The following is an 18,536-nucleotide window of genomic DNA, read 5'->3' on the forward strand; positions in this document are numbered from 1 at the left end:
CAGGAGCTGTAGCCTCTGGCTCAGCTGTACCTTCCTATAGACTCTGCTGGTGGTTGTAGGGCTGTGTCTGACCCTGGTTGCTCTCGTGGGATATGACCATGGCCTGCAGGTTAGCTTCCTGGCCTGATCTTATGCCTGTCTCATCACTGCAAACTCACCTGGAGATCCAGGCTCTCAGTTGACCATTGCTGCCCTTGCCCAGCCCGCTTGCCTTGCCTGACAAGGACGCTGCTGACCCTGGCACCCCCTTTGGCTCCTTGCCCTTTAGGGGGCAGCTGGCTGGTGCTGTGCCCTGACTGCCAGCTTTGGTTGCTGTGAGCCCTGAGGTGAGCACCAGGAAGCCTAGCATGTGGCTCTCCAGGGTCTGCGCCCCTATAAACAGCCTCCTCCCTCAAGCTCTGGTCTCCCACAGCCCTGACCCTCTGCCTGGGCTTTTTGTAGGACCTTCTGTCCCACTCCTTTCCCCCAGCACTGGCCTGGAGGGGGTGGCGGTTGTGTGTATCTCTAAGGGCAGTGTAGTGACACCTCCTCCTCCAAGTCTCTTCTGCAGCATCCCTTTCCTCATCTGTTGTAACTGGTTCCATAACCCTCCCCAAAATATCCCACTGATACCCTGCAGCAATGATACCTCTCCAGAGTAAGACCCCCTCTGATCCCAAATGGGAGGTATAGGGACAGACATGCCAAGGAGGGGAGGTTGCTACCAGTGCCCTGGGGGTGCTGCTAAGCCTCAATGGCTCTGACTGTCCTCACCTGGGGCTCCACCTGGGCCCAGGTCTCAGCTGGAATAGGGCTTCTGGGTTCTCAGCTCCTGCGTGGGTGAAGTCAGAGGAGCACTGCTCTCCAGCTCAGCTCTTGTGCTTGGCCACTGCCTTTCTGGATTGACTGTGGTTCTGCCTCATCACCATGACTGTGCCTTGAGGATCTGGACTCCTGGTTGAAGCTGGCTGAGCCTGCCCTGCTTGCCTCATGGGGTCCTGTGGGACAGGTCCCCAGCTGGCTGAGGTTCCCCACCTTGTGTTGTAGGGAGGTTGTACTGTTCATGGCTCCATGTGCCCTAGGGAGCAGCCGTCCTTTCCTGCTCCCTAACAGTTTGAAAGCACCAGGCCTCGCCTGTGTTTGGCTGGCTCCTGTTGGGTTTGGAGTGTGTCCAGTTGGCAATTTCCCTAAATTTCAAGAGGCCTTTAGTTCCTTGCCTTGTATGCAGCAGAGCAGGCCTTTTCCACAGGGAAAACTCTGCCACTGACTTTTGTTCTAAAGCATTATATTACTTTTCTCAGGTATTTTTCTAATATACCCAAGTTTAGGAATCACTTCCCCAGTGGGATTTGATTCAACCCTTACAGTTTAGAAATAAAAATCCTCAACAGGCTTTGGAGAAGTTAGTAGTCTATAATGGGAAAGCTTTAGTGTGGTTCTTTGTCACTTCTACCACATTTCTGTTACTGAGTTTAGTATTCACGCTTTCCTAGCTCTTTTATCAGTGAATCTAGAAGTCCTTTGAAAGTTGGCTGGATGGCAGTTTCTTCCTTTTTTGCAGCTGAAAATTGAGACAATTGGGTTTGTTTGCTTGTTGTTTTGTTTTGTTTTTCCCATGCAATCTGTTTTGGGGGTTTATATCCTCTCTGCGGAGGGATGAGCACATACGACGTATGTGCTATTTGCGCAGAGGGAGACCTGTTCAAAATCTGCAAGCCCTGCAGTGCACCAGCTTGGGTGCCATTCCGTTGTGGCCCTGGAAATAGGAAGGCAGGGAGAGAAGTGTGGCGGTGGACAGCCTCAGGCCTGTTAGCTTGGTGTCACAATGCCCTGCGGCTGGAGGTGACTAAGGCAGCTTTTGGAGAGAGGTGACCACAAGTCAAAGAAAGGCTGTAATGGCAGCAGTCAGGGAGCCAGGCAAGGACAAGGAGGTATGCCACCAGGCAGGGTTCAGGGGAACATGAGGAGCTGCAGCACGGTGCAGAATGCTGCTGGCTTTTTAGGAGGCTCAGGTATGGGAAAGCTGGATGTCACTGCCATCGCGTTGTCAGAGTCTTTGTGTTGATCAGAGAGAAATATCTACAGACACTATAAATAGAAGAAGTGAAAATTGCTTTTGTACTCTGAAAGTAGTGTATTTGGCAATGTTATAAGGATTTTAAATAGAAGTCAATTAATAATTTGATTTTAATGATCTTATTTTCCTTTAAGTAGTTGTAGAGGGGATATTTAATGGTTTTTATTAAAAGATATATGAATTGTAATGATTTGTTCCCAAATCCTGTTTTCTATAGTATTGATGATGTTTTGATTTTCTTTTTCAGGTCTTGTCTCTCACTGAAATACTCTGGCCATGTGTGCTTTTCTTGATTCTGGCTGCAATCCGCTTCCAGGAGCCCCCAAAATACAAGGAAAACTGTATGTTTTTTTTTCACCTGTGTTCTATTTTGGTCACCTCTGCTTGTAGAAGTATTTAGGAAATATTAAAGATATCCTAGAAGGGAGGGACTTAAATGTGGTGGAGCCGATGGAAAGAATTCCACAGCAAGATTCAGTCTTGTGTAGCTGTGGATCTGAGCAAGCCATATTTAGGCAGGAAAGAAATACAAAGTTTAAGGTCTGATTTGTCAGAGCAGTTTTAAATATATACTTTGAAGTAAGGTGGATTACTTGGGGTTTAGTTGTACTTATTACTTTCTATTGAGTAGTGGAGTTTAGATGACTGGCTCAGACATCGACAATTGTGCAGTGGATATTAACAGTTAAATGTCTCAGATGAATCTTACCCTTACCCACTTCCTGGGATTTAGAAGGGACATTTAGTAAATAATAAATTCTTCCATCAACACTTCAAAACTTGTTATGACTACATCCATCTTATAAAGCTATTTTTGCTTTTTTTCTTGTCAGACGTTAGCTTCATTCAGAAAAGAATGATTTGTGTATTACAGTCTATTCAGTTTATTATTCTGTTATTCACAGATGTGTAAGCTGGGGATAAAACAGCCTTAGCTACATTAGAAACCAATTTGGTAAAACAGTTATAGATCTGTACAGTGAAAACATTTGCAGAGAATCTAGCCTGCACTATATACATTTACTTTAGACTAGCTCTAGTCTGGACCCAAGGATGCAATGCATGCTGATGGTTTGTGTGCATTAAGTGTGCTCTTGGAGTACATATTCTGCCTTGTTTTAGCAGGAAGTAATCCAGTGTACATGCTCAGAGAGCTTTCTACAATGTGAACTGAAGTGTGCTAAGTAAAAATAACTCATCTGCAAACGGCTCTGGTCATTCACAACTCAAAATTCATTATTTTATACATCAGGTACAGTTCCTGGTGAATGAAGGATGGTTTGACTAACAGTGCAATTCCTAATGGTACATGCCTCAAAGATAGTGGCACATGAATTTAAATAAAATTAGGATTTTTAAGTATCATGTACAATTCCCCATTTTAGCATCTTTCAATTCTGAATATTCAGTAAAAGTGCTAGCCCAAATGCTAGTTTTATCTCCGTCTCATTTAATTCCCTTAATTTTGATGTAATGGTTGCCAAAAGAAAGATATCCAGGGGAAGAGGGAAATGACCTTTCAAATCTTTCTCAATTTTAGCTAATTTAAACAGAGAAATGAAATTAAGTAGGATCCCTATAGCTATTCCTTATGTTTCAAAATAAGCAAAAAGTGGCTTTGTATTTTGAAGTTTAAATTCTCAGAGCCATGGAGAGATATGGATAAATTCCAGAGATGTGGAAAAGTTGCTGTTTATACAGCCTTGAGGGATGTGCATTCAGACATTGCTGAATAACAGTTCCTTTATCTCATGAAAGCTGGGGCAAAAAGAGGAAATACTATTTTTTGAAGAAGTCTATATTCTAATCTAGGTCACAAGTCATTTTGGGAAGAGAGGCTAGAAAGCATATGATGTTGCAACAGCATTACTACCATGAAAATCAGCTTTTCAAAGACTGTGCTCAAATGTTATACCCTGTTCTCACAGTCTGACACAAAAGTTATTCATCTTCTGTGGTGAATTAGTTGTTCTTAAATGGGACACCTGCCATCCGTACAACTTCATTGTTTGCAGGCGACAAAGCCACTTTCTAGGAGAAGGGAACAGAGTGTGATGGTAGAGGTTTGTAACTGCAATGTCACTGGCTTTAATTCTGCCACTGTGTGGTTTTAGGTTACTTAGAAGCTCGGGATTTACCAAGTCGGGGCCTTTATCCTTTCATGCGGACCCTTTTTTGTAATGTTGGTTCCAGATGCAAGAATATGAGTTACACAGCACAGAAAAACAACCGCTTCAGGTAAGTTATACGAATGTGACAGAGCAGTCAGTATCACAGTGCATCTTTTTCTACAACAAAGGTTCTTAGTGTCTTGTAGACAGGTAGAACAGGAGGTTTGTTACTCTTTGCTAAAAGTTGCCTTTGGTGTCTTTATGAATATAAAATATGTAGGGCCTTAGTCATGCCTCTCCCTACTTTTTGTTTGCCTTTCTTGGGCATTTCATGCTTTATTAGATACTCAAAAGTGTTTTGGGGGGAAAATTGGAGAGGTGCTTTGTGATATCATACCTGCATATCACACATGGATTTAAACTTTGAATATTTTGGGACCATATATGGCAGAAGAAATAAACACAGAAAAGCAAAACAGGGGTAACTCCTGTGTAAGACACAAAAAGCCAAAAAGGAGTAGCAGATGCTCTGTAATAAAAAGAACTTGAAAAAGTAGTCTGTGAGAGGGCCTTGTCACAGGATCCCAGAATGCAGAAAGAAAAAAAATGAAGTTGAATCTGGGCTTTTCCTTTAGGAAATGTAGTGGTTTCATCTACTTCAAAATGTTGAAAAGCATTGAGATACAAAGACACTTATGCAAATTGGCTGAAGGATGTAGTCATAAGCAACCTTTCAAAATACATAACAATAACGTCAAATTAAGGTGAGCTAATCAGAATATATGTATGTATATATGTATGTTTATTCTTAGAAAATGAAGAATATCTACAAAAAAGGTCTTAGAGGTTTGAGCCAGTTAAGTGTGTAATAGCATCAAGTTTTTATGGTTTATTATTGTAGAAGTTTATAGGTAGCAATATCAGCATGCAGCAAGTTGGAAAGCTTCAGTATCACATTAATAGGCCATAATATTTACCGTTTGATCTAGGCAGTCTGTTCTAGTTATTTGTACACGTAGTGAGCTGTTGATTAAGCATAAGACCATGCAAAATAAATCTCATTTATGGGCAAACACCTTCTACATAAGACAGTAATTTGTTAGAGGAATTAAAATCTTTACAGTTTAAGCCATGAATCATTATTAGTCCATATCTAGTATTACATAAAATAGTTATATACAGAAAAAACAGTATTACAGTAATATCCCTAAACAAAAATTATCCTAATAATAATAATAATAATAATACTACAGTTAAAATTGTTACATAACCACTTAGTTTCTACTCCTTTCCCTGGGGTTATGCTCATCTTTCCACTGCCATACTGGGTGGTAAGGTCAGCAGCTGCAGTGTGATGGTGGTGGGGTTGTTATGGCAAGTCGTGATCTGGAGCCCGTTACTTGGAGGAATGTGGTGTTGATGGCTTCTTTTTCACTCTAGGGTGCACTTAGGGTCACTTATGTTTGCTAATGTGCTTTTATACCTTGCTTGTTCTCCACTGGTCTGCATATCTATGATACATCTGAATTTATATAGTGCATCTGAATGTATATGGTATCCTTTACCTATGTTAGGTACCTGTTCTTTTTTCTTGATACTTATAAATTGACTTTGTTACTGACTGCTAGTGAGTTGTTCATAGCCATGGTGTCCTCAGTGCCAGCCTGTGCCCCATCTCTTATCATCCCAGACCTGTACTCCAGTACAGTGCATCCTGTGTCCCCACTTCTCAAGGCCTATTATACTGGGGCTGTGTTTCTCTGCACTGCTTTGCTATGTTAATTGTAAATATCTCCCTTTGCACTGAACGATCACTTGTTACTACTATCTGTATAAAACTATGGTGATATTGTACAATGACAAGTGAAAGTAAAGCAAACAGCCATAGCTGTCTGGCCAGGAAAAAAAAAAAAAAATTAAACTAAAGCAAGTCAGACCCAAAACTTCAGGCACATTAAGGCACGTTCAGACAAAGCAAAGGTGGCAAGTGTCATGCTGTGGTCTTGCAAACTCAGTACAAAGCCTGTAGCCTGTTAATTGAAGTGGCAATACTATATTACTGGGTTATAGAGTTACAACAGCTGCTGGCCTTTTTAAAAATTGTTTCCTAAAGGCATAGTTTTTATTTATATCACTAGTCCAGATGCCATCTAAGTGTGTTAAACCTCTCGAAACTATGAGCCATATTGACTGCTCTACATGCTTATTTACACTGCTTTCACTGAACTGCCCAAATTATATTTCAACTCAAAAGAAAAGCAGGAAAGAATTTCCTGGAGGCAGTATTAGACCTACTTAAGAAGCAGTGAAATGATTCAGTGGCTTTCAATTTTTCAACTGAAAAATAAAATGCATGCATGTATGCATATTTATACACTCAATAGGCTACACCGAGTAGCATATAGCCTAGGTAAAGAAAAGGGGTAAAAAGGTAGGATGAAGTTCATTCTGAGGTCAGTCTATTCCAGCAGGTCCATCATTATAAATTAAATCAACCTCAGGGCTGCTGTGACTTATGCTGGCTGCCAACAGCCTTAGGAATACAGACTGTCAGCTTGATCAGCCAAACATAACTGAATCCTGCAATGTCCCTGTGTTGACTGGAGAGAAGGGGTGGCATAGGAACAGTAATACCAATTATTGAAGATTTATATTGAACCTTAGGTGGTTCTTTATAATCATTTTCGGGGACATTTTTGCATCAACAATATTGTGTTTATTAAGTGTAAATCAAAGACTGTGCATAGTTTGCATGGACGCTTAACCCATTTGTTTTCACAGTATGTACCACATGGGTGCTGTCAGTTTGAAATATAGTCATTGCCTTTTGGAAAAAGTAATTCTATGACTTCTCTTGGAACCTCCACTATGAAAGCCATAAACCACCCAAATAACTATTTGTCAGTGAGCAGCCTGAGCAGGGCTGCTCCATGACAGGGGCTTAGCCAGTGGTTGAAGTCATCCTGGTGTGGACCATGCCCTCACAGATGTGGCATCGTGCCCCCAGGCAACAGGCTCCATTAACAGCCTCCAACATGGTAAGAAGATAAGCCAGGTGAAGGCTACAACTACATTAACTTTGATTTGCAGCAAGATCTGCCACCTCCTCTGATGCCTCAGAAACCATCCATTTTTCAGTAGCTCGAAGGCTTTGTTCTTGCTTCTCTCTTCAGCCACTGCAAAAGCTGCTGGCTTGCACCTCTTTGATGTGATTCCCTAGCCTGTAACGCCCAGCAGTATCTCAGAGCAAAGGAGTAAGGAAATACTTAGGAGGTATACTTAGGAGCTCCCATGACAAAGGACATTTTCCCCTGCTCTTTCCAGAATGTTCCACCCCCACCTCACCTTAACAGAGCACAGAGTAAAATTACGAGCATGCAAATAAGATAAAAACCATGCAGCACGGTGTCCTATGGTGTTATACCCACACCCATGAACGAGAGTACATGTGCATGGAAACATTAATGTATTCCCAGTACTCTTAATTGCACTGCAAGTCTTGCAGATTGCAGTGGGATTTGCCCTTGCAGCTGACTCCTATATCTATGTTTGTTAGACTTCTCAGTACCTAAAAGAAAATTAAGCTTAGGTTTTCTCAGACTTAGATCTACAAAGATCATGAAAACAAGACTCTAAATTAATGTTATTTCTAAGCACATTAGTTTATTTCTCTTTGTTTAGCTATAAGTAGTAGCAGCCTGAGCAGCCTCACCCTGTAGGTATGTCAGAGCCCCAGGTCTGTCCCTGGCATCTTCTCTTGGACCGACCCCTTGTTCCTATGTGGTAGCTTTGTCTCCTTTGGCATCTGACTGAACTCCTGGGCTTATCCTGCTGTCTTCAGTTTGATTTTTGTTGCTTATGTTGGGGCTGTCACTGTACCCTGTGATCTACCCCCAGCTCTGCCTGCTGGCTGGGATCCTGGGGGACGTTACCCCATCGGTGAGGGCATGGCCTCCTCCGTGGTCACCTCAGCTTGGCCCCCCTCCTGAAGCAGCCCCGCTCATGCTGGTCCCTTTCTTCTTGCTGATTTTATTGATAACTGGGCCTCTGTGGTTCTCTAGTGGAGAAGTATTAGAAGAGCTCATGTATGAGAGCAGGTGTAGAAAAACAAAATCAAGGAAGGTCTAAGCAACAATGATAGCATTTGTGTAAGAATTGCTTAGAGGGTCAAATTTTTCTTTGATGATGTATATCTTCAAATGAAAAAAGAAATAAAACTGCAAGATAGCTGTATGTCTACAGCAACTTATTGCAGTAGTAACCGTATGTAGTCTGCAGACTTGTAGTCTTATACTATGTAGTTGGAAACCAGAAATCTAAGCAATTTTTGTGATCCTGCTGGTAGATTGTCAGAGAGTTAGGGAGAAAACATAAGTTTTCTTCATTTTATAACCAATTAAGAACAACTTTTTTTCGTTCATTATATTTTTTTATCTATTGCATTTTTGAAGGCTTATAACAGTACGCAACACGAAGGGGAAACATCTTTCCTTTCTGTGACTGACACGCAGTAAACTATTGTCCAGGGTGTGTGTTGGTGTTGATGGAGATGTCATGTCTCCAGGCTGTTCTGAGATGCTGCAGAGCAGGAGCCAGCACAGCTGGGTCTTTGCAAGTTTAGAGAGAAATTTTTAATGTGGTGACAGGGGTGAGTTTGAGACATGAGTTTGCTGAGAGGTTTATGAAAATCACCAGTCTAAATTGCATTGCACATAATAGCTGAGATCTCAGATGAGCTCTGAAATGTTCTTATTGTTGTCCCAAGTAACTGGGTAATTTGGGCAGAATTAGGTTTTTCTGAACCATGACTTAGGAAATGCCAATTGCTTTTACATGCTCACAGAGATGCAGTCTTTTTGCTCTTTTGCAGTGTTTTGTTATGGTCAAAACTCATATGAATGTCTGTCTTCAGTTTGATTTTTGTCCTTATGCAAGTATTTCTGGAAACGCACAATTAAGGGAAGAGTTACCATGGATGATAATGAACCAATATTTGTATACAGAACTTCTCCTAACAGGCCAGTTCTAATTATATATGTCCTCTCCTACAAATTGCTGGCTTCCTCCTTTTGTCCTTTTTGTCATCCCTTCTCCACTTTATTGTTCCTAGCAACTGCTGCTGTTGACTTCCTTTACACATACATAAGTAAGTTAATGTCATCTTCTGCCCCAGAAAGCACACTTTGAAGGCTCTTTGGGAGAGTAACAGTAGAACAATTAAGTATTTTTGTTGGCACACTGTCTGAAAATTGCTTGTCTTGATGGTCCCTGCAGCTGGTTTTGAAGTTTAATTTCTTATTTTTTTGGCAAGATAGTGACATTTTCCTGCAATTTTGTGTAACTAGTTCTGAATTAAGAGACTAGTAGAATCTCATAGCATTCTTATTAGGAGATTAATATGGTCCCATATTACCATGTTGAAGACATGTAGAATCCTTTAAAACTTAGCATGGATATTCAGCAAATGGAACCTCTGTAATATTTTAATCTGTTTCATAAAACTGAGCCTGATAACTAATATGCCCATTGCCATTTCTTCTTCCAAAGGAGATTGCACCCAGCTCCAACAGTATCCAGAGGAAGGGCTGTGGCAATGATGGCAAAAGAGGGGCATAAGTGGCGTCTGGCTGACATCAGTCCTGCCCTGGAAATCCCCATGAAGCAAATAGCTCAGACACAGCACATCCGAATGGCTGCTGTCATCCTGCAGAGAGGCTTGTGCGTGGGAGTGCGGTGTTTCTATGAGTTTTTCAGGTTGCTATTGCGGCTTTATCTTCTGTAATAGCTGGGCCTTATGCCTGTTTTTTCAGTCCTTCTTCCATACCCTGAACATCTACAACCCCCTACTGTTTCCCAGTTCTTCCTCCGGTTTCACTATGAATTTGCTTTTCCCTGAGGTTCTCCCTGGAGCTCTCCAGAGCCACCACGCTCCAAGTGCTGCCAGCTATTTTCTTCGATGCTTCTAGTCTGTGTATCTTCCCCATACCCCCCTCCGTGTACCCTGTGGGACCCCTTGTAGGGCAGTGGCTTGTCTCCCCAGCCCTCAAGCCCGGAGACACTGATGGGACAGCCCAGCTGAGCTTGCTGTCCTGCTCGGGCAAGGGGCAGAGGCACAGCATGGTTATGCAGGCTGCTGCTGCTGCTTCACACAGTGCCTAGGGCAGCACAACCTGAAGCCTTTTGCCCAGCTTCTTAGTTCAAAGGAAACTTTGCAGCTATCACTGAAATACTTTGAAGCTAAGCGATGAAGAGTAGACAGCATTTTTCCTTGGGGGGGATGGGGAGGGAGTTCAGTTTTCCTCTCGTTTGAAAAGCTATTGCTAAACAGACCATGCTTATCTATTATGCTTCCTACCTACGTGTTCCAAGAACCGCTTGCTACTCTGCTTATGCAGTGTGAGGCTGGATGGTTTCTGGGCTGGGATTACTCACAAGAGATTCAGGTTTACAGAAGTGATTAATGTTCACACAATTCAGCCTGTTTTATTGGGTGTGCTTCTGCTATATATCAAACGAGTGGCTATAGCACATCAAATTAGATGCCAAGAGGGGTATTTTTGTTCCCCTGCTCTTTATCAACCCACGCTTTGCAGATCCAAGGTGCAGCAGAGTCAGCAGTGGTGGTAGAGGAGAGGGAGTTACTAACTCTACCCTCGCTGTCACCTGTGCAACCTGCTGCTGGCAGGGAGGCTGAGCAGCACCAGTAACCCTGGAAAAAGGACTGAGCCTAGCCATATGCTCCCGTGGGAGTAAAAGTGTCCTTTTCCCCCAGAGAATTATTGTTTGCAGTGCTTCTGAACCAGGGAGATTGTAAATGGGGATGCAGAGCTTACATCTAGTTTGGAGGAAAAACAACATGGGTTGAAATACTGCCTTTCTGCTCCACTTCTTTGAGTTCTTGGGATTATTTTAAATGACCTTGTTTTGTGAGTTCAGTTGTAAATTTAAAGTTCAGCAAGTATTTTGAAACAAGCAAAAAAAAAAATCTGCAGAAAATTCTGTGGAAACTGAGCTAGAGTATTTTTTTTTTTTTTGAGTTCTGACTGGATTTGTGTTTTAATTAATGTGGTGGTTGTTATTCTGGTCAAGCGCTGGCCGCTTGCTCATGCTCAAAAAGCACAGTGCTAGAAAGTTTTCAGTATGTAGTTAGTGTTCCTGTTCTTCTTTGCCAAACACCAGTGTTTCTAGCTGTCTGAAATTTCAGGCAGTAGGTGTGTTAGCAATATTGGAATTTAAATGGTAGTTTTCAAAAGCAATAACTAAAGTGCAGCTATTAATCACCCTAAAAGCTGCCTTCTGAGCAACAGAAACCTGCTTTCTAAAACTGCATTTAAAAGGAAAATAAATAAAAAAAAAAGGTGGTGAGGAAATGTTCTGTCTTTAATCTGTTGAAGTTTGAGGCTTGTGAAAGAGTTTTCCAAAATCCTACTGTCTGTTGGCCAAGTTGGGATCAAAATAAGCTGCACTGAAGCAATCAAGAACTTGATTGTTTTAAGATTAAATTTTCTTCTCATCCCTTGGTATAAAGTTGCAGACAGTTCTGTGGGTGTCTGAACAAATGAAGATCAGGGAGGGAGAGAAAGAGAAACGAGAGAATCAGAAAGCAGTGGCTTATGTTTTTTGCTTTAGTTTGTGAATCTGTCTCATTAGTTTTTTCTTTACCAATAAGTAAAAATTGTGCTGAAAACTAGTATTCACATAAAAGTTTGACAAGAAAGGAATGTAAATTTTTATTGTATTTTTGTAAGTGGGGCTTATTTGACTGTTAATTTTGCTTCTAATGAAAGATAATAATGTTTTTGCTACACAAGATTTCACCCTAAGACAACTCGAACTTCCTGTAAGCTAAACCAGAATTCAACGGGCTAGTAAAAGGTGATTATTCCTGGCTAAAGATGATTATTCCATTGTTTATGGTGCCTTGGGAGAGTGTCAAGTTATTTTGTCTTGTATAGAGATGTTTAAATGACTCTTTGACTTCTGATTTCATCTTGAAAGTATTGTTAGAAGGTTGTTGTGCTATTGAGTAGCCACCAGATGGTAGTATGATAGAGATAATAGAGAAAACATGTACCAGGGGTTTGGCTGTAAGCTAAAATCAGGGGAAAGCTGGTAATGATAATAGGATACTATTTTTATAGGTTGTTGCATGTATTTGAAAAAACAAGCTGTCATATCCCAAATAAAAACTGTATAGGTTTTCCTAACAACACACACTTGTGTGTGCGTCAGCATAAAGAAAAAATATACAGCCAGAAACATCGTTCTTCTCGACTTGAAAAGTTGAAGAGTACCTTGAGGAGCACACTATCTGGAATTGGTGTATGTTTGTTAGTGTGGATGATTTTTTGTTAAGGTGGTGGAATTGTTATCATTGTTCTGTTGCTTAGTGAACTAACTAAAGAGGAAGCACCAACTTTCTTCAGGGCCCAGAGAGACTTACTTATATTTCATCTGGTCACATTGACCAATTTACCTGTTCTGTTTGCAGCGTGTTGCCTTAGATGCAATATGAAAGCCTGAATTTGAGGGTACAGGCCATTACTGAACCATCACCTGGACTCACGATAAACCAGGGGAGAAAAGTTGAGTATGTTCAGAAACATCAAAGACTTCTTTGGATGTGTCTGACTGCTGCCAGAATTGGGTTACTGGTGTAGGTGAACTGCTCCAGCTCAGCAATTTTTCATTGCCCTCTTTCTTGAGGTTTTGAGACTCAGTGCTGTAACTTGTACACTAAATAAAAGTTGTGTAAATGTATAATAGATAGAAAGAAAATAAAACATAATACTGCTATGCGTATGTAAACATTTTTTAGCTTCCAGTTTGTAATTACCGCCCCTGTCCCCTTTCTTTCTGTGGAAAAGTACTTCAGGCATCCAGGCTGGTCCAGAGAGCTTCACAGGACCTGATCTAGGCTTTATGAAAGAGGTAGAAGAACTTGCAAATGGTTTTATTGAGACCACAGAGAAAACCATGGCTTTAGAAAAGCTATGGGAGGAAAACTCAAAGTTCTCAGGTAAGCTGTGACCTTTCTAATAATGAATTGCTTCATCTATCAGGTGGTGATAACCGTTGGACAAAGGAATACTTTTATTTAAAAAATAAAATGAACAAACTAAAATCTTAACTGCCCAGAAAAAAGCCACTTTTATGATTACTATTGCTGTGGCCGTCATAAAATTCTCAGAAAAAAGTTAGCTTTCTAAAATTGTGCTTTTGTTTTACTACTTGATAGTTAACAAAATAAAGTGAGGGGAAAGGTTTTAAAATAGGGGTTAATAATGTGAGTACATGTTACTTGGTCTAACAAGCATTCAAAAGTAACTTATCAGGATTTAAGTTTTTCTCCCCAGGTTTTCTGTTGTACTAGAGAGTATAGGGATAGAAAACCTCAGTAGCTCCCACCTGGTGACCTTTAGGCAAACAAGTCAGTCTCACACTAAAAGAGTGAGACTGGAAATGCCAGGTTCTGCTGCTCCCACTCTGTTCTCACCCATACTGTGCAGCCTTGCTGCTCTAGCAGGTGGGCATTTAAGACCTAGTATTACCCTGACTTTCTGGCTGAGTTTTCAAGTCGAAAGATTTAGGCGAAACAGCCATTTTCATGCCCGGCTGGCTGGGAGCTAATATGTTCATCTAGTCTTGATGTGATGATTTTGCCTTACTGAAAAGTGAATGGTAAGCAATTTATTTTAAGTCTTTTTTGTGATAATAGTAAAAGTATTGGAAAACACAGACTATCAAGTGGATCACTATCTTTCTAGGGTATTAGTTGTTTCACATACCTTTATTCCCATAGAAATGCCCTTTGTGTACTACTTGCTATTGCTTATAAAATTGATTATTCTGAAGTTAATAATGCCCCTCTAAAGGAAAATATTTAATTTTACAGGGCTCCATAACATCACTGCTTTTCTTACTGTAAGTATTTTTACAGTCTATTTCTAAATTACAGTTCTGGATTTTGAGGTATCTTTATTATAATAGTTAGAAATTTGTATACTGTCAAGTTTTAGTAAACTATCTTTAAAAAAATTGGTAAGCTGTTGAAGGAAAAAATGATGTCTTGTAAATTTGATAGAGGTTCAGTGGTTTCTAGATGACTGATTTAAACCAGTCTGGGTTGTTAGTGGCTAAAATTCACGGCTATTTGAAGGCTAATTGTTCATTAGGAGCAATTTAAAAGTGCATCTCTCAGACCTTGTGTAGTTGTATAAAATCATATTACAAAATGTCTTGCAAGGAACTCTTATCCTAATGTGTACTTATTATTAAAAAAAACGAACCAACAAACCAAAAAACCCAAACAAACCCAAAATGTGAAAAGAGACTGCACTGAGATTGAAAAGATGGGGCTATTGCTTGGATGATATTACTTTGAATTAAAGTTTGTGATCCAGTGAATATGGTAAACAGACTCAAGTGGGGGTGAAGGAAGACAGATTTGCAAGATGTAACATAATTACTTCCAGAATTAATTTGGCAGTTTATGTGAAACAAGTTTGGTCTTTGTGCTCTCCCTAATGCATTCATCTTTGACCCTTGCAATCTCAACACAAAAAGGAAGGCTGAATAAGCACAGCAGTGGATCTCCATTACTGTCAATTTTGTACCTTTCACAGATCACTGTTTTCGCTTTAAAAATATTTTAAAATTAATTTTCTCCATACGTGATTGATTGTAACTGCTACTTTATGAAACCTAGATTTCCAATTTATAACTTGAAATTAGATGGCATTTTTATAGTAATATTTTTAAATTGCTCATGAGATACTCAATTGAAAGGAGATTTATCAATATGAAATTTCATTTCTGGAGTGGTAAATAAAATAGAAAGAATGTATTTATCAACATTAAAAATATTTAATTGAAAGTAGCCTATTATTAGTAGTAACAGAGCTAATATACACAACTTCTTTTTGTGTGCTCATGTTACCATTTTCCAAAAGAGCCCTAGTGAAACATTAATTTACAGAGACAAGGACTGCATAATAAACAAGTATGATAGATCCTATGTTTTTCATAGACATCTGATAGTGTAGTTCTATAAAAGAAGTGGTTTTACCCCAGTCCATCCTGAAAGAGCCATTCTTATCAATTATTATTTGACACACCCAGAGCCCCCTGCAAGGAGCTGTGAGGCAAGGATGGCATGTCCCTGGCAGTCCCCTGGTTTTTATGTCCTATACTTAGAAGCTCATTGCAGGGCTAAAGGGCTCCTTATGTTTGAGATCTCAAAGATGATCCTTCTCTTTGGGACAGTTAGGCTTCTGAACAGAAAGAGATTGCTTAGCTTTTCTCCCAGCTACATTTTCCATCAGAGCAGAGAAAGACACCTGAAATAAAGCTGACATAAGTTCAAAGTACCACCAAAATGATTTGGTGAATTACCAAAGCTAGAGGTAAGTTTCCACTTGAAAAAATATTTTAAATGGTTTAAAATTCAGGAGGGCAGGGGAAGTAACAGGCGCTTGCTATTTTTTTTTTTTTTTCTGTTAATGGAAGTGTTGCATGTAAATGTGTTTTCTTTGCATAAAGATGGATTTGAATGAAGTGGAGGAAATGATTTCTAGAGCAGAAAACCTGTACAAGCAACCATATTTCTGGAACATTCTGCATTCACTTCCTCATCTTGAATCGAACAGCTTTTATACAGAAGATGGGTTAGCTGCTGTAGCACAGTTTCTAAAAGGTATTCAAAAGTAAGTACTTTTATGTGCTTGAGAGTGCTCTGTTTTAACATTTTACCTGCAATTCTTTTTCTTCTCACTAACTATTTAATAAAATAGGCATCTTTATCAGTGTAAAGAGGCTGAAATTTTCTTGTATTTACCAGATTCTGTTTTATAGAGGTGTGGGTAGGAGTTTTCACCCATTTTGATTCCTTCATATCTGCACTTTTCACCTCTGGTCAACTTAGCAGAGATTCCCTAGGAGTATCCAAGAAGTACCTTCATCTTACCGATGGTTAAAATTAGCCCATCACATAATATGGCTTTGAACTTTGTAATGGGATTTGGGACTCTTTGAAAGACAGAATATTTACATGCAAATATAAGAAAATAATAGTTTTTATTCTAATCAACTTAATATGTATGTAGCACTTGGTCAATGTTAGGAAAATTACTCCATTTTGCTTCTCAAGCCTCTTGCTATCAAAATAGCTTTGGCTGTTCTCTTGCAAGAAATGAAGCAGTAAGAAAAAACCCACAGAGACTGTATTCTGAATATGAAAGTTTTCAGCCTCAGGTTCCAGAGAGCTGGATTCAGAGGAAGACATGATATCAAAAGCATAGACAAAGAGAAGTATCTACAGCTATTTTCAGTAAAATAATTCACGAAAAACAATGCTTATTTCTTGACTAGCTTTGTATTACTAACATACACTTCTAGAGGTCCTGGCTCAGGCTGAATTTAGTCAGCAGAAAGGTTCCTAAATTTACAACTTCTTCCACTTCCTGGGCTTTACCAATTCTGCTGCATCTTTCAGAGGTGCTTACCAGAAACTTTTCACACCTCCTTGGCGAAGCTAAATAATGTTGGTTTGTGGGTTGTTTTTTTTTTCCCCTCCTCTCACATATGTTGGAAACTGCTGATCCACTCTAACAAAACTGAATTCTTATTTTCATAATAGCAAAGGAATACTCTATAGGAAATAACTGGTAAATTGGACATAAACTTTAAGTAGTAAAGTACAGCTATATTAACAAAGAAGTTTCTTTGACAGCTAAAGTGACTGTGACTTATAAGAAATTCAACAGATATATTTTTATCAATACATTCTATGATGTGCTTTGTTTAATTTGTTGTGAGAATAACTGTACTATTGCTTTAAAGGTTCTTTTTTTCTCTGCAGTTTGGCTGGAAGTGAAATTTATGTATTGTGTGTCTGTCCTGTCTTCTTGTGGGGATAACAGGGAGAACTCTTGTGGTGGTTTTGCCCTCATTTTTGCTCTCTCTTTTAACTCTTTCTCTCTCTTTCTTTTTTTTTTCCCCAGAGGACATTAGTCCTCATAGGAGACGTTTCTTTAAAGAAAATTGAGTGAACTCTAACTGTAAAATCCCAACTTGTGGGGTTTTTTTTTCATTAAAAGTTTAATTTGATGAAAGATCATTTTTTCAACAATAAAGTATTTTAGTATTAATTGCTTGAAATTCATCTTTTTCCACCAAGTCCTTTCAGTTTTTCTGGGTGTATAGAAAGCTTGATTTTCATTTTATTTTTCACTTTCAGTATGTTAGCATCATTGAAGGATTTAGCTATGATGCCATTGGGCAAAAGTTTCTATGAAATGGTGAAAACAGCACTGAATTTAACTGCTGCATCAGTACAGGATAGACGGTTAGAAGGTAAGAAGTTTGCTTCGGATTTTTTTTTAAAGTACCTTGTAAGCATGCTGGGAATATACGATAGCAGTAACTGTTTGAGCTTCTGCTAAATTCCTAATGGGAAAGGTCTAAGAATTGAACTATATTGCTGTAGTACTGACCCATTTCTTTATTGATCTGTTTTTTTTTTAAATGCTAATAACTAAATTTCATCAGGCTCTGGCAACTATTTGATAAATAAAGCACATTGGTCTAATATATCGTGTTTAGAAAGACCTTTCAGTGGTGAATGTTGGAGAGAGACTGAATCACAGCAAAGGATAATTTCTTCCATTTGACAGAAGGGTAGCCTCTTGTTTTGGACACGCCTGTTAAGCATTATGGCTGTTTTACTTTAAGCTTCATTCTTCTGTTATCATAAATTCTGGTCTCAGCTGAAGGGCTATGTTTCCCCATCTGCTGCTTGAGTATGGGAGATGAGTTTAACTGGAGAAGGTAGGCTGGCCCCAGGACGACAACTCAAGAAAAGGTCAGGAACAAGTTTCATTGGCAAAGTGGTGGCACACAATTAGATTCTAGATGCAGCTGTCTGCTCTGCATAGAAGGTCAGGCTAAGAATTATATGTGGTCTAAATCCCACTTCAGCTGTCAAAACCAAGACTGAAATGGTACAAAAGTGATATGCTGGAGCTCTTGCACAGAGGGTGAGCTTGAATTCCCTGGGTCTTCTGGTATTCTCCTGGTGCTCTCCCTCTCAGCCATTATTCATATCCAGCCCATACATGCACATATGCATGACTATGTGCAGAATTACACACAGTTCAGAATGGCACTCTGCTGGGTCTGCTGGCATCTCACCATTATTTTATCAGCTGTCAGAATACCATCAGATTAACTGGCTTTACCGTAATACTAATGCAATCATGGATTTTATACTAGTGAAATTGGTGTTCAGGTGCACACTTGTTTTGTTGGGTATATTTTTGCAAACAGCTGGAAACATGGTGCTTGGGTCTCATCAAGTACGAATCATCAGG

The 18,536-nt window shown here is 39.8% G+C and overlaps 1 protein-coding gene across 1 annotated transcript in view; it reads left to right on the plus strand.

The window, feature by feature from the left end:
• ABCA13 (ATP-binding cassette, sub-family A (ABC1), member 13) overlaps positions 1 to 18,536 on the plus strand; it is a 207,582-nt gene that overhangs the window by 16,259 nt on the left and 172,787 nt on the right. The window contains exons 2-6 of the mRNA XM_009883803.1: positions 2,304 to 2,397; positions 4,171 to 4,294; positions 9,715 to 9,895; positions 15,709 to 15,872; positions 17,405 to 17,520. Coding sequence (XP_009882105.1) covers positions 2,304 to 2,397; positions 4,171 to 4,294; positions 9,715 to 9,895; positions 15,709 to 15,872; positions 17,405 to 17,520 — 679 coding nt within the window. The remainder of the gene's footprint in view (positions 1 to 2,303; positions 2,398 to 4,170; positions 4,295 to 9,714; positions 9,896 to 15,708; positions 15,873 to 17,404; positions 17,521 to 18,536) is intronic.

This window comes from Charadrius vociferus, unplaced genomic scaffold (assembly GCF_000708025.1).
Source record: "Charadrius vociferus isolate BGI_N301 unplaced genomic scaffold, ASM70802v2 scaffold103, whole genome shotgun sequence".
Classification (NCBI taxonomy): domain Eukaryota; kingdom Metazoa; phylum Chordata; class Aves; order Charadriiformes; family Charadriidae; genus Charadrius; species Charadrius vociferus.